Consider the following 15,121-nt stretch of genomic DNA (forward strand, 5'->3'; position numbering starts at 1 on the left):
GTTAGACAGAGACAGAGCAGTTGAGAAGAGTGGGGGAGATAGGTAAAGACATCTGCAGCTCTGCTTCACCACTCATGAAGCTTTTCCCTTGCAGGTGGGGACCAGGGGCTTAAACCTGGGTCCTTGTGCACTGTAAAGTGTGAGCTTAACCAGGTGTGCTAGTGCCTGGCCCCTGGTATCTCTACCCAATATATAAATAAAGATAATAGAGAGAGAGAGAGATGGGGGGTAGGGATAGATAGCATAATGGTTATGCGAAGAGATTTTCATGCCTGCTGCTCTGAAGTCACAGGTTCAGTCCCCCATAAGCCAGAGCTGAGCAGTGCTCTGATTAAATAAATAAATAAATAAATAAGAAGAAGGACACCTGCAGCACTACTTGTAAAATTCCTCCTTGTAGGGGAGTCAGGCTGTAGCGCAGCGGGTTAAGCGCAGGTGGCGCAAAGCACAAGGACCGGCATAAGGATCCCGGTTCGAACCCCGGCTCCCCACCTGCAGGGGAGTCGCTTCACAGGCGGTGAAGCAGGTCTGCAGGTGTCTATCTTTCTCTCCTCCTCTCTGTCTTCCCCTTCTCTCTCCGTTTCTCTCTGTCCTATCCAACAACGACGACAATAATAACAACAATAAAACAACAAGGGCAACAAAAGGGAATATTAAAATATTAAAAAAAATAAAATATTAAAAAAAAATTCCTCCTTGTAGGTGGAAACTGGGGGCTTGAACTTGGGTCCTTGCGTGTGGTAATGTGTGCACTCTACCAGGTATACCCCCACTGACTGTAAGCAAAGGAGAGAGTGTGCTTTATAAAGGTCAGTCCTTGCTGTTTTGCTGGCATGTCTCAGTGGCACTAGCCTTAGCTCATGCTATCTTGATTGTGGATCTGTGCAGAATCAAGCTCAGTGATTCTCTTTGAGGGGAAGCATCATGTTTGTAGTTTTTAGGACAGTATCTTTGCTCCAGGTTCTCCGTAAAGTCTTAAGATTTGCAGACTAGAAGTGAATTGGTTGACAGGATAGGCGGACACTAGATTTGTTTCCTTCTCTAATTAGCTCCTGCGCAGAAGCTAGTGTCCTCAAACTGGAAGAGCAAGCAGAAATGTGAGGGTGGGGAAATAGGTTGAGCTGCCAAAAAGCCTAGAGACCTGCAGTTAGAGTGTCACCTTACCTGTCATCACTGACCATGACTCACTTGCTGGGCTAGTCTCAGGCCCAGTTAACATGCCTTTGCTCTGGAGTCATCCAGAAAGGCCCCTACCCCCTCATCTCACCTGCCAGTCTCTATGGTATTTTCCCCTCCCCTGCACAGGCACTGTGGAGTGAGGGAGCTTTCGGATCCAAAGGCATGGGGTTTCTTCTGCTTCTTACTGCTTTTGGTCTTTGGGTCTTTGTAAGAAAAGAACAGCATCTAACTTATGCTTGTTTCTTATTTTGTGTTAATGTGGTTTCCTCTAGATTCAGTGCTTTCCTGGGGACCTTATCTCTACAGCATGGTAAGTAGATTGGTCCTCACCTCTGCACCCTTTTCACGGTAAACAACTAGTCTGGTCTCTTCTGGCTTTGTCATCGGGGTGGACAAAGTTAGCTAGGGAGTCGGGCGATAGCACAGTGGGTTAAGTACAGGTGGCGCCAAGCACAAGGACCGGCTTAAGGATCCCGGTTCAAGCCCCTGGGTTCCCCACCTGCAGGGGAGTCACTTCACAGGTGGTGAAGCAGGTCTGCAGGTGTCTATCTTTCTCTCTCCCTCTCTGTCTTCCCCTCCTCTCTCCATTTCTCTCTGTCCTATCCAACAACAATGACAGCAATAACAACAACAATAATAACTACAACAATAAAACAACAAGAGCAACAAAAGGAAATAAATAAATAAATAAATAATTTTTTAAAAAAACTAGCTGGATTTGCCTAAGCTATTGCAGGTCCCTTTTTGAAATTTATTTATTTATTTGCCCTTTTGTTGCCCTTGGTTTTTATTGTTGTTGTAGTTATTGTTGTTGTTACTAATGTCATTGTTGTTGGATAGGACAGAGAAAAATGGAGAGAGGAGGGGAAGACAGAGAGGAGGAGAGACAGACACCTGCAGACCTGCTTCATCACTTGTGAAGCAACTCCCCCTGCAGGTGGGGAGCCGGAGACTCGAACCAGGATCCCTAAGCCGGTCCTTGTGCTTTGCGCCACGTGCAGTTAACCTGCTACGCTATCTCCCGACTCCCTTGGAAGTCCCTTTTTAAGGTTTATTTACTTGTTGACATGAGCAATGTCAGTGACCTAGGATGTAGTACAGTAGATAAAGCATTGGACTCTCAAGCATGAGGTCTCAAGTTTGAACCCTGGCATCACATCTGTCAAAGTGATGCTCTAGATTCCCCCCTCCCTGTCCCTGCGTATCAGTAAATAAGTAAATATTAAAAGGAAGCAGCAGTAGCCAAAGAGGCCTCAGGGACAATTAGCTCATTTCTCTAGACCCAAGAAACACATTTTTAAAAAATTTACTGGGAGTCAGGCTATAGTGCAGCGGGCTAAGCACACATGGCGCAAAGCGTAAGGACCGGTGTAAGGAGCCCAGTTCAAACCCCAGACTCCTCACCTGCAGGGGAGTCACTTCACAGTGAAGCAGGTCTGCAGGTGTCTATCTTTCTTTCCTCCTCTCTGTCTTCTCCTCCTTTCTCCATTTCTCTCTGTCCTACCCAGCAATGACTACATCAGTAACAACAATAATAACTACAATAATAAAAAACAAGGGCAACCAAAGGGAATAAATAAATATTAAAAAAAAATTTACCAACTTTTAATTTTTTAAAATATAACTACAGCAATAAAACAGCAAGGGCAACAAAAGGGAATAAATATAATAAAAAATTTTTTAAATATATGTATTCATTATTGGCTAGAGACTGAGAGGACTTGAGAGGGTTGAAGGTGATAGAGAGGGAGAGAAACAGAGAGACACCTGCAGCACTGATTCATCACTTGTGAAGCTTTCCCACTACGGTGGGGACCAAGGGCTTGAACCTGTCTCCTTGTTCACTGATGTGTGTGCTTAACCAGGTGCACCACCGTCTGGTCCCTCAATCTGTTACTTATGCTTAACTGAAGTACTGTCAGATTTGTGTCTCTAAGGAAACTGGGCCTCTTGTTCTTGGTTTGCATTCCAGTCTCTTCTTGATGACCAAGGTCTGAAAGATGTGTCTAAGATAGCAGAACAAGTCCTTGATGCTGTCAATCAGGAGCACTATGTAGAGGCCACCAAGCTGTGGGGGAAAGCTGAATGGGTCATTGAACAGGTAAGAACATGCTCAGGAACCGTCCATGTTTCCCCCTAGGCACAGGGCCCCCTTTGTGATTGGTGTTGTCATGATTGTGGTCCCTCCTGAGCCCTCCTCACAAGCTGGCAATGACTGCACACCTAAAGATAACAGGTGGGGCTGAACAGTGACAGGATCAGAAAGCCACCCTGATCTGCAAGACATACTTGTCCCTTGACTATGTGTGGATGCTGTAAGAAGTAGTATGTCCTGTTGTGTCTCCTAGATACTAGTCAAGGGGAGATGAGAGGTTGTGCCTATGTGTTAAAGACTATACTGTAAGGCTGAGGAGACAGCATAATGGTTATGCAAAAAATCTTTCATACCTCAGGTTCCAGTGTCCTGGGTTCAATCCTCTGCATCACCATAAGCCAGAGCTGAGAAGTGCTCTGGTAAAAATAAAACAAATAAAAAAGTAAAGAACTAGGAGGCCGGGAAGGGAGGGGGGTAGTGCCTTGGGTTAAGCATACATGGCACAAACCACAAGGACCAGTGTAAGGATCCTGGTTCAAGCTCCCGGCTCCCCACCTGCAGGGGCCGGGGATCGCTTCACAAATGGTGAAGCAGGTCTACAGGTGTCTATCTTTCTCTCCCCCTCTCTGTCTTGCCTCTCCTCTCTCAAGTTCTCTCTGTCCTAGCCAACAACAATAACAATAATGGCAACAAAATGGGAAAAATGGCCTCTAGGAGCAGTGGATTTGTAATGCAGGCACCAAGCCCCAGCAATAATCCTAGATGCAAAAAAGAAAAAAAAAAGTTAAAACTATACTGTAGTGGTCCGGGAGGTGGCGCAGTGAGTGATAAGCTTTGGACTCTCAAGCATAAGGTCCCAAGTTCGGTCCCTGGCAGCACATGTGCCAGAGTGATGTCTGGTGTTCTCTGTCTTCCTATCTTTCTCATAAATAAATAAAATCTTAAGAAAAAAAAAAAGACTATACTTTAAACCATTAACCCCCTCAATAAAAAAAAATTATTAAGTAGTCTGCCTTTCATGGGTGTGTCCCTTTGAATCCTTGCAAAGCATCACCCTGACTCCAGTGAACCCTATGGGAAAGGTGTACTGGCTGAGGGCCTGAGTATGAAGGACTTTGCCCCAGCTCTGTTGTTCCTATAAATGAACCATGAGTCTTATTTTTCTTCTGTGGCATGTGAGCTCAGCTCATGTGAACCCATCACCACCCCCAGGAGGTGGGACTAACAAGCTGGTTTCTGAGCCTTCAAAGCTGCATTCTTTCTAGTCCAAATAGATTTGCAAAGTTAAGCATTGTCCTTGGATAAGATAGGCCAAGTGCCTTCCTGTTTTACAGCTCTGATAACGGATGAATAAAAAAACAAACCATCAGGCATGTTTCTGTATTTCAGAACACAGATAACGTGAACTTCTATAACATCTTAACTAAAGACACTCCCCAGTCTCCAAAGAAATCGAGCCTAGAATTCAGCCAGAGTTACCTAGGTAAGTGAACTTAGTTGCTGGATCCCATCTCAAGACTGTGCAAGGGGAAGTCCATTTTGTTTAATTATCTTTATTGATATGTAATTAACATGTCATTAAAATTCCCATTTTAAGTAGTTAATTCAGTGGCATTTAGTATATTCAACGCCATGCAGTCATTACTACAGTCCACTTTTAGGATGTTTCCCTCACCCCTAGAAAGATTTACCGGTGTGTATTTGATTCTTGTACCCACTCCCAGCTCAGACAGCCACTAATATGCTTTCTGTCTTTCTAGATTTACCTTTTCAAGACATTTCTTTAAAACTGGGGAGTCGGGCGGTAGCACAGGTGGCGCAAAGCGCAAGTACCGGCATAAGGATCCCGGTTCATGCCCCCAGCTCCCCACCTGCCAGGGAGTCACTTCACAGGCGGTGAAGCAGGTCTGCAGATGTCTATGTTTCTTTCCCCTCTCTGTCTTCCCCTTCTCTCTCCATTTCTCTCTGTCCTATCCAACAACGATGACATCAATAACAACAACAATGAAAAACATCAAGGGCAACGAAAAGGGAAAATAAATAAATAAATAAATAAATATTTTTTTAAAAAAAAGGAACCATGCAGTAGGCAGACTTTTACACCTGGATTCTTATATTTAACATAGTATTTTTGAAGTTTGGAAAGCACAGCTTCTGTCTCTACCTTACAGTATCAAACTTCCTGAAGCTGACCTGAGTTTTCTTTGTGTTGACCCAGCTTCACTGCAGGTGCTGAATGCCTGCCTGGGTGTCAGTCTATAAAATGCATATACAGGCTGTCCAAGCCACTTCTGATTTCCTTTGGCCAAGCTGGATCATCTCAGTGACTCCAAAGCTCATAAAATGCAGCAAGTAAAACTAACAAGGCAACTCTACTTTCAACATGTTTCTGACTTTCAACATGTTTGCCACCATTTGGGATAAAGCAGAGCAATGTTTTTAATTTTCCACCTGAAAGCCTCCCTCTTATGCATAGTCCTGGCCCCAGCAGTTGGAAGAGATGTCCTCTTGACCTTGTTTCCAGCCCTTGGACTCACTGTACCAGTTTGTTTTAGTTCGTCTTGGGCAGCGCCACCTGAGACTCCTACATCAAGATGCCTTAAGTCAACTCATGAATGGACCCATCCGAAAGAAGCTAAAAATTATTCCTGAGGACCGTTCCTGGGGAGGTAATTACATGCCCTATCTGAGTGCCATTTGTAGAGTGGGTGGTGGTGGTGGTCATAGTAGAACGGTATCACCCATATATTTTTTTTAAGGATTTCTTCTTTTTTTTTTTTAAACAGATTTTTAATTTTTTTAATATTTATTTGTTGGATAGACACAGTCAGAAATTGATAGGGGAGAGGGTGATAGAGAGGGAGAGAGACAGATAGACACCTGCAGCCCTGCTCTACCACTTGTGAAGCTTTCTCCCTGCAGGTGGGGACCGGGGGCTCGAACCTGGGTCCTTGCACACTGTAACTTGTGTGCTCAACCAGGTGCACCGCCACTTGGCCCCAGTATCATCCATATCATATAGATGAGCAGATACATAGAGAGATGGCAGGTATAATACCAAAATTACTTTAAAATGAGTTTGTAATGAGAACAGAGTGAATGAGAACAAAGTAATTATGAGTTGATGATTATTGAAGCTGTATGTGGGTATCTGAGGATTATCATATTCTTCTCTTTACTTTCCTATCATTTTGAAGATTTCTATAATAAAAATTAGGTGGAGAAAAAAAAAAAGACATGGGTAAGGGTAGATTGCATAATGATTACTCAAAGAGACTCGTGCCTGAGGTTCTGGAAGTCCCAGCTTCAGTCTCTCGTACCACCATAAGCCAGAGCTGAGAGTGCGCTGGTAAAAACAAACAAACGAGTAAACAAACAAACAAAAAAAAAAAAACCAGACCCAAGAGCCAGCAAGATACCTCACCTGGAAGGTGGAGCTGCTTTGTCATGCTTGTAAGCCAGCATCCAGCCTGCCCTCAGTAGAGGAAGCATCAGGGCTGTGATGTCTTTTTTTCCTCTCCCCCTCTGTCCCTATCTGAAAAAAGTCTGCTTGGAGTAGTAAAAGCCCTGGTGACAGCAACAACAAAGACCCCAGACTCCAGTTGATTTGGGGGGAGGACTTGCAAACAAAAAGTCTTCTTTAAGAAGTTTATCCAGTTTTCTGCCTAGCCTCCCCAAATAACCTAATGGTGGATGTTTAACAACATCTGCTGGTTTTTTTGGGTTTTTTGTTTGTTTGTTTGTTTTTTGCTTTGTTGTTTGTTGTGTCTTGAAAGAGACAGAGAAATCAAAAAGGAAAGGAGATAATCTGCAGTGCTTCTTCACCTATTGTGAAACTTTTCCCCCCTGCAGGTGGGAACTGAGGGCTTGAACCTGTGCTCTCCACTAGCTATTGCCACCACCTGGCCCCCAACATCCACTGCAAACTTGTCTAAAGGTGATAGCAAGGAAATATTAAGGTCTTTAGAGACCAAGGCCAGATTTGGGCCAGGCAGAAATCTTAGATGAGTTTCTGCTAAGTCTCATAGGGAAACCTTGAACCAGTGTGACTCACAGATTCCCAAGGAAGAAATCTCCAAATCTGCAGGGTGTGTGCCTGAGATTGTCTCGAGATGTGCTCAGGAAGTCCTTTTTTTCCTTTTTTTTTTTTTTTTCTTACCTCCAGGGTTCTCGATGCTGGCACTATGAATCCACTGTGCCTAGCGGCCATTGTTTTATTGGATAGGACAGAGAGAAATTGAGAGAGGAGAGGGAGAGAGGTACATAAGACACCTGCAGACCTGCTTTGTGTCTTGTGAAGCATCCCCCCTGCAGGTGGGGAGCCAGGGGCTTGAACCTAGATCTTTGTGTGGGTCTTTGTGCTTAGTACTATGTGTGCTTAACCTGGGGCACCACTGCCCATCCCCAGGAAGTCCTTTTGACACCTGCTGCGAAGTGAAGACATGGTTCTTCCCTGGCCTGTCTCAGTGACATAGGCCATCCTGTTCCCCCACCCCCACCCCACCCCACCCCTGAATGACATATAGACACGGTGTCTTTGCTTCCCTTCTTCCAAGTTTTCTCAAACTGTCGAGAAGAGGTAACTAAATCAAGTAAAAGAATTCAGTATTGAAGGAGTGGATTCAGTGAGGAGCTGTGACACAGAAAAGAAACGTGGTAGTCAAAAAGCCAGCCCAGCTTGTGGGAGCATACCTTTTCAACTCAACCCTCACTTTTTCTTTTTTTCTCTCTCTTTTTTTTTTAAACACAGCACTAGAGCACTGGTTAACTCTGGCTTATGGTGATGTGGGGGACTGAGCTCAGTTTTTCTTTATAATGGTGATTTCCAGCTCTAGCTTCCCTGATCAAAGATACCTGCCCAGTGTGGATGGACAGACAGGGCAGAACAATTACATTTTTGTAGATAGCAACAGAGAAAATCCCTTAGCTCCGAATATGGGCCTGTTTGTTATCTGGAAAGAACAGCACTGTTCCTGACCAGTACCCCATGTCTTGAGGTCGGGTTTGCAGTTTTAAGCTCACACACGGACATCAGGCAGACCTGGATTCCTGTTCCAGCAAATGCCCACCTAGTAGAAATACCAATATATCTGGGGGAGTTGGGTGGTAGCACAGTGGATTAAGTGCACGTGGCACCAAGCACAAGGACCGGCTTAAGGATCCTGGTTCGAGCCCCGGCTCCCCACCTGCAGGGAAGTCGCTTCACAAGTGGTGAAGCCGGTCTGCAGGTGTCTATCTTTCTCTCCCCTCTGTCTTCCCCTCCTCTCTCCACTTCTCTCTGTCCTATCCAACAACAATAATAACTACAACAATTTAAAAAAAAAAGGCAACAAAAGAAATACCAATATATCTGTGTGGCTAACAAATAAATATAAATAAGCATTAGCCACTATTGCTACTGCTGTTGTTCAGTATTATGACGGAGGTGATGGGAGGGATGAAGCAGGAACTTTGTGCTGAAGGCTCTCTCTGAATTAGTTAAGTCAGATCTGGTTTTATTACTAGGGCCTACTTGTTTAGAACTTCAACCTTGGCCCTGGTGTTACTCATCCAAGGAGAGAAGCTAACATCAGCCCCCAAATACAGTATATTCTCTGGGTGGAACGAACAGTCAGAAGAGTATTTTCTGAACCTCCCCATTTCCTTGGACTCCAGTCTTTACTAGGCTCCAGTTATTCAGTAAAAATGGCACCCGTGGTCAGGGAGGTGCCTCAGTGGATAGAGCATAGGGCTTGCATGACTACAAGCCTGGTTTCTATCCCTGGTACTGCTTGTGTTAGAACAGAACTCTGGATTATTTCTCTATGCCTTCTCATAAATAAATCTTTAAAGGGCGGGAGTAGATAGCATAATGGTTATACAAAGAGACTCTCATGCCTGAGGAGGCTCTGTCAAGTCCCAGGGTTCAATCCCTTGTACCACCATAAGCCAGAGCTGAGCAGTGCTCTGGTTAAAATAAATAAATACATAAATATTTTTAAAATAAACATTGTGTTTAAAAATAGCAGCTGTTCATGGCCCAGAAGGTGGCCTGGGAGATAAGAGCATTAAACTCTCAAGCAGGAGGTCCTGAGTTTGATCCTTTATGCCACATATGCCTGCGTGACACTTTGGTTCTCTCTCTTTCTTTCTCACATAAATAAAAAAAAATAAACCTTTAAATGAAGAAATAGAAATGACAGCATCTCCTGTCATCACAAGCAGTTGAATGACTAGAGCGTGTTTATGCTTCCCTTGGGCACAGATTCCTGGACTGGCTGGTCCCTGTTGGTGAAGCATCTACATTCAGTCATTCATATATATATTTGTTTATATGATAAGGTAGAGAAAAATTGAGAGGAGACAGGGCATAGAGAGCACTGCTTCACTGCTCATGAAGCTTCCCCCTTCAGTTGGGGACCAGGGGTTTGAACCTGTGTCCTTGCATATGGTAATGTATGTGCTCAACATGCTGTGCCACCATGCAGCCCCAGGACTCAGTCTTTGGTAGGAGCCGTGCAATAGTTACTGGTAGATTCCAAGCTGTTACCTCTCTCTCCTTCCCCATGTGCAGGCCAGGCTACTGAAGTCTTCACACACATGGAGGGGGACTTCATGAAACCGGTCATCAGTATTGTGGACAAGTTGCTGGAAGCTGGGGTCAACGTGACGGTGTACAATGGACAGCTGGACCTTATTGTGGACACTATGGGTAGGAACCTGTCCTGACGTGTGGTAGGAGGCGGTTGCACGGGTTGAACTGGAAGGGGACTGGCCTTCATCTTGGGGCTGGTGACATTACGATGTCAGGAGAAAGGCCTGTGATCCATTTATCCCTGACCATTACTGTTTGAAGCAAGGAGAGCTGAGAGAGAGAGACCCCTCCCAGAGGATGCTGAGCCCCTCCAGCTTATTTATTTATTTATTTATTTATTTATTTATTTATAAAGTGGAAATATTGACAAGACTATAGGATAGAAGGGGTACAATTCCACACAATTCCCACCACCAGAACTCTGTGTCCAATCCCCTCCCTGGATAGCTTCTCTATTCTTTATACCTCTGGGAACATGGACCCAGGATCATTATAGGGTGCAGAAGGTGGAAGGTCTGGCTTCTGTAATTGCTTATCTGATGAACCTGGGCATTGTTGGGTCTTATCCATACTCCCAGCCTGTCTCTCTCACTTTCCCTAGTGGGGCAGGGGTCTGGGGAGGCAGGGCTCCAAGACACATTGGTGGGGTTGTCTGCCCAGGAAAGTCAGGTTGGCATCCTGGTAGCATCTGGAACCTGGTGGCTGAAAAGAGTTAAAATATAAAGCAGAACAAATTGTTGACTAATCATAAACCTAAAGGTAAGACTATTGCAGATGAAGATTTGGGGTCTCTGTTTTGGAAGAAGCTAGTAGGTCTATTTTAGGTATATTCCAAGGGGCCAGTGACTTTACAAATATTGTTAATTGTAAACCCCATTGATTTGATCTGGGGCCCATACTCAGCACAGGAGCCTATGTAACCTCTGCATCCCTGTAGGTCTGAGCTCGGATTCTGTGTCCACAGCTAGGAACATTCCAGGCTGAACTAATTTCAGGACCCATCTTCTTGGGTAGTAGGTAGAGTATGTTGTCCAACCTCCCTTCAGAGAATGGAACATTCCCTACCATTGCTGATCCACGTTGAGGGCAAGGTCCTAGCCCCTCCAGCTTTTAAGATGATTGGTTGCAACTCAAGAACAAGGTCAACTTTTACCACACACATTTAAAAAAAAAAATTTTTTTTTCCTGGCCATTGGGGCAAATGCACTATTCATAACAAGGGGGAGTTCTTATTTCTGTACAGTGTCACGGGAGGTGGTCTGTACTTTCAGGTAAATTAAGACTAAACCCTTGTGACTCTGTAATCCTGAGGATACAGGGGAGGTGGTCTTTATGGAGTTCCCATGTGCTCACTTCTGCTTTCTGCAAGGCTAGGTAGAGGCTCAGCCACATCGAGGGACCAGTCACAGGAGGGGTTGGGGGCAGGGGAGGCATGCGATATGCTTCAGGAAGTAAGTGGGATGGAGCACTCTAGTGACTTGCAAGCCAAGGGTACTAAGTGCCAGGCTAGCTTCAGGGGGGGGGGAGAGACGACCAGGAACTCATGGCTGAGCAGGAACGCAATATGCCCTGCTGGCTTTATTCATCTGCATTTATACTTTCCAGGAAGGAAGTGGTAGGGTGTAAAAGGAAGTACGTAGGATAAGGGGGCGAGTGGAAAAAGAGCGCGAACCAGTGGGGATTAAACCAGGGCGGGTCTCAAACGAAACAATGATTCTGTAAATAGACCACAGCATTAAGCAGCTTGAGGAGGTTCAGTGCTCATCCATGTACTTTAAACAGCCCCTCTCCCAAGACTTTTCAGTACTTCTGACAGGCCTATCACCTCCCAATGTTCTGGATTTCCTCCCAGAGTATAGAGTTGGGGAGAGTCAGAGGCAAAAATAGTTGGGTTTCATAGCCATCAGGTATCTCCTAGTCAGATAGGGTATCACAGGAGCCAACCAGAAATGTGACTCTTAGGCTCCAAGGTCCCAGGGTCAGTCCCTAATAACCAGAGCTGAGTAGTGCTCTGGTAAGAAAGAGAGGGAGGAGGGGAGGTAGGGGAAAGGGAGAAAGGAATGAAGATGGCCCCCCTGACATGCTGAATCCAGTGTTGTATTTTAGTGAGATTATGAGGTGAGTGTTAATGTACATTACTGCTTAAAACACCAAATTGGTGGGGGGGCGCAGCAAAATAGCTGACTTGGATAGTGTGCCGCTTTGCCATATGCACAACCCAGGTTGAAGCCCAATCCCTACTGCATTGACAGAAGCGCCCGTGCCATGGTCTCTTCTACTCTGTCTGCCTTTCTGGAGGGAGACCAGCCAAGTTATAGAATCTAATTTTTTTTTTTTCTTTTGCTCTACCAGCTGTTAATTTTAATCTTTTGCTGTTCCTCTTACCAGGTCAGGAGGCCTGGGTACGGAAACTGACATGGGCAGAACTGCCCAAATTCAATCAGTTGAAGTGGAAGCCCCTATACAGTGACCCTGAATCTTCTGAAACATCTGCCTTTGTCAAATCCTACAAGAATCTGGCTTTCTACTGGATTCTCAGAGCTGGACACATGGTGAGCAAGTCAGCTTTTGTTCTAGACTTTAAATCCTAAATCCTAAAAAATCTTAAAAAGCAAATTGTGGGGCTGGGGAGATAGCATAATGGTTATGCAAATGCCTTGAAAGCCTGAGGCTCTGAGGTCTCAGTTTCAATCCCCAGCACCACCATAAGCCAGAACTGAGCAGTGTTCTGGTCTCTTTCTCTCAGTATCTTTCCCTCTGTATCTACTCTTTCTCATTAAAACAAAATAAATGAAAATATTAAAAGAAAAGAAAAGAAAAAGAAAGAAAGAAAGAAAGAAAGAAAGAAAGAAAGAAAGAAAGAAAAAATTGTGGGGGCTGGGTGGTGGCACAACCAATAGAGCACACATGTGACAGTGCATGAGGGCCTGGGTTCAAGCCCCTAGCTGCCCATAAGGGGAAGCTTCAGAAATGGTAAAGCAGTGCTGTAGGTATCTCTCTGTCTCCCTTTTCCATCTCAATTTCTGCCTGGCTTCTGGCTGTGCGGGGGACTGAACCTGGAACTTTGGAACCTCAGGCATGGGAGTCTTTGCATAACCATTATGCTATCTAACCCCACCCACTTTCTGTCTATCCAAAATAAATAATGATTTTAAGAAATAATAAAGAAAATTTATAAAGAAGAGGCATGGGGCCAGGTGGTGGAACACCTGATTGAGCACACATGTTACAATGTGCAAGGACCCCGGTTCGAGCCCCTGGTCCCCACCTGCAGGGGGAAAGCTTCACAAGTGGTAAAGCAGGGCTGTAGGTGTCTCTCTGTCTCTTCTTCACTGTCTCCCCTCCCCCTCTCAATTTCTGGCTGTCTCTATCCAATAATAAATATATTTTTTTAAATTTTTATTTATTTATTGGATAGAGACAGTCAGAAGTCTAGAGGGAAGGGGGAGATAGAGAAGGAGAGAGACAGAGAGACACCTGCAGCCCTGTTTCACCACTTGCAAAGCTTTCCCCCTACAGGTGGGGACCAGGGGCTCGAACCCAGTTCCTTGCGCACTATAACCTGTGCGCTCATCCAGGTGTGCCACCACCCGGCCCCCGATAATTTTTTTAAAAAGCAGCAAATTGTGGAGGTCAGGATGCCTCACGAGCAAAGGGCATTCTTTGCATCCCTGCCACCACACGGGGGCGCCCATTATGCGCTTGACACCATGGCCAGTTCTACGAACCAGAGAGTGAGTGATGCTGTAGTGCCTCTCCTCTCTGTTTCTGACTAGAATTGGTGTGCGTGAGACAGGGACGTCCACCAGGAATGGTAGACTTGTGCAGGCATGAGGCCTTAGTAAGCAGAAAGAGAAATAAAAGCAAATCTTGGGTTAGGGATATAGCTCAGAAGTAGAGTGGATATACTGCATATCTATGCATATCTCCTGGCAAAAAGTAGGTAGATTTTACCGTTCTTAGGTGCTGGGCTTGGTTCTCAGAATCAAAAAGAAAAGGGAAGGGAGTTGGGTTGTAGTGCAGGGGGTTAAGTGCACATGGTGCAAAGCGCAAGGGCTATCCTATCTGTAAGGATCCCAGTTCAAGCCCCATCCCCCCACCTGCAGGAGGTTGCTTCGCAAGCGTTGAAGCAGGTCTGCAGGTGTCTATCTTTCTTTCCTCTTCTCTGTCTTCCCCTCCTCTCTCCATTTCTCTTTGTCCTATCCAACAACAACAAAAGCTATGACAACAATAACAACTACAACAAGCACAACAACAAGGGCAACAAAATGGGGAAAATAGCCTCCAGGAGCAGTGGATTTGTAGTGCAGGCACCGAGCCCCAGTGATAACCCTGGAGGCACAAAAAAAAAAAAAAAGAGAGAGAGAAAAGGGAAAAAGATAATCCCAAAAAAGAGTTACGCTGAGCTTCTGTCATTTACATTTGAGTTTAAATGAAATTCGTGTTACTTTCTTCTTAACAGTTTCTGTAAGAAAGAAAAAGGGAGAAATTGCCTTTAACAAACTTTTTATTAACATCATTCAGGAGGTGGTACAATGAATAAAGCATTGGACTCTCAAGCATGAGGTCCTGAGTTCGATCCCTGGAAGCACATGTACCAGAGTGATGTCTGCTTCTTTCTCTCCTCCTATATTTCTCATTAATAAATAAATTAAATCTTTAAAAATATTTATTAATGACAATGAGAGAAAAGAACACCAGAGTATCCTGGTACATGTGATGCTAGAGATTGAACTTGAGACCTAGTATTTTGACTATTGTGCCACTTCCCTGGCTGCAGGAGAAACTTTCTTTTTTTTTTTTTTCTTTTTTCTTATTTATTTATTTATTCCTTTTTGTTGCCCTTGTTTTTTATTGTTGTAGTTATTATCATTGTTGTCATTGTTGGATAGGACAGAAAGAAATGGAGAGAGGAGGGAAAGACAGAGATGGGGAGAGAAAGACAGACACCTGCAGACCTGCTTCACTATTTGTGAAGTGACTCCCCTGCAGGTGGGGAGTCGGGGGCTCGAACCTAGATCCTTCCGCTGGTCCTTGTGATTTGCGCCACCTGCGCTTAACCCACTGCGCTACCGCCCGACTCCCCTTTTTTTAAAATTTATTTTCCCTTTTGTTGCCCTTGTTGTCTTTTGTTGTTGTTGTTGTTGTTGTAGTTATTATTGTTGTTGTTATTGATGTCGTCGTTGTTAGATAGGACAGAGAGAAATGGAGAGAGGAGGGAAAGACAGAGAGGGGGAGAGAAAGATAGACACCTGCAGACCTGCTTCATGCCT

The 15,121-nt window shown here is 44.7% G+C and overlaps 1 protein-coding gene and 1 long non-coding RNA gene across 2 annotated transcripts in view; one reads left to right on the forward strand and one right to left on the reverse strand.

Moving 5' to 3' along the window:
- The window catches only part of LOC132541981 (uncharacterized), a 235,734-nt gene that overhangs the window by 40,340 nt on the left and 180,273 nt on the right, over nucleotides 1-15,121 (reverse strand). The gene's annotated exons all lie outside the window — the stretch shown is intronic.
- Nucleotides 1-15,121, forward strand: part of SCPEP1 (serine carboxypeptidase 1) — a 52,691-nt gene that overhangs the window by 29,025 nt on the left and 8,545 nt on the right. The window contains exons 7-12 of the mRNA XM_007526705.3: nucleotides 1,452-1,489; nucleotides 3,152-3,280; nucleotides 4,664-4,757; nucleotides 5,830-5,943; nucleotides 9,828-9,965; nucleotides 12,237-12,400. Of these exons, the coding sequence (XP_007526767.1) occupies nucleotides 1,452-1,489; nucleotides 3,152-3,280; nucleotides 4,664-4,757; nucleotides 5,830-5,943; nucleotides 9,828-9,965; nucleotides 12,237-12,400 (677 nt within the window). The remainder of the gene's footprint in view (nucleotides 1-1,451; nucleotides 1,490-3,151; nucleotides 3,281-4,663; nucleotides 4,758-5,829; nucleotides 5,944-9,827; nucleotides 9,966-12,236; nucleotides 12,401-15,121) is intronic.

Source organism: Erinaceus europaeus, chromosome 12, assembly GCF_950295315.1.
Source record: "Erinaceus europaeus chromosome 12, mEriEur2.1, whole genome shotgun sequence".
NCBI lineage: Eukaryota > Metazoa > Chordata > Mammalia > Eulipotyphla > Erinaceidae > Erinaceus > Erinaceus europaeus.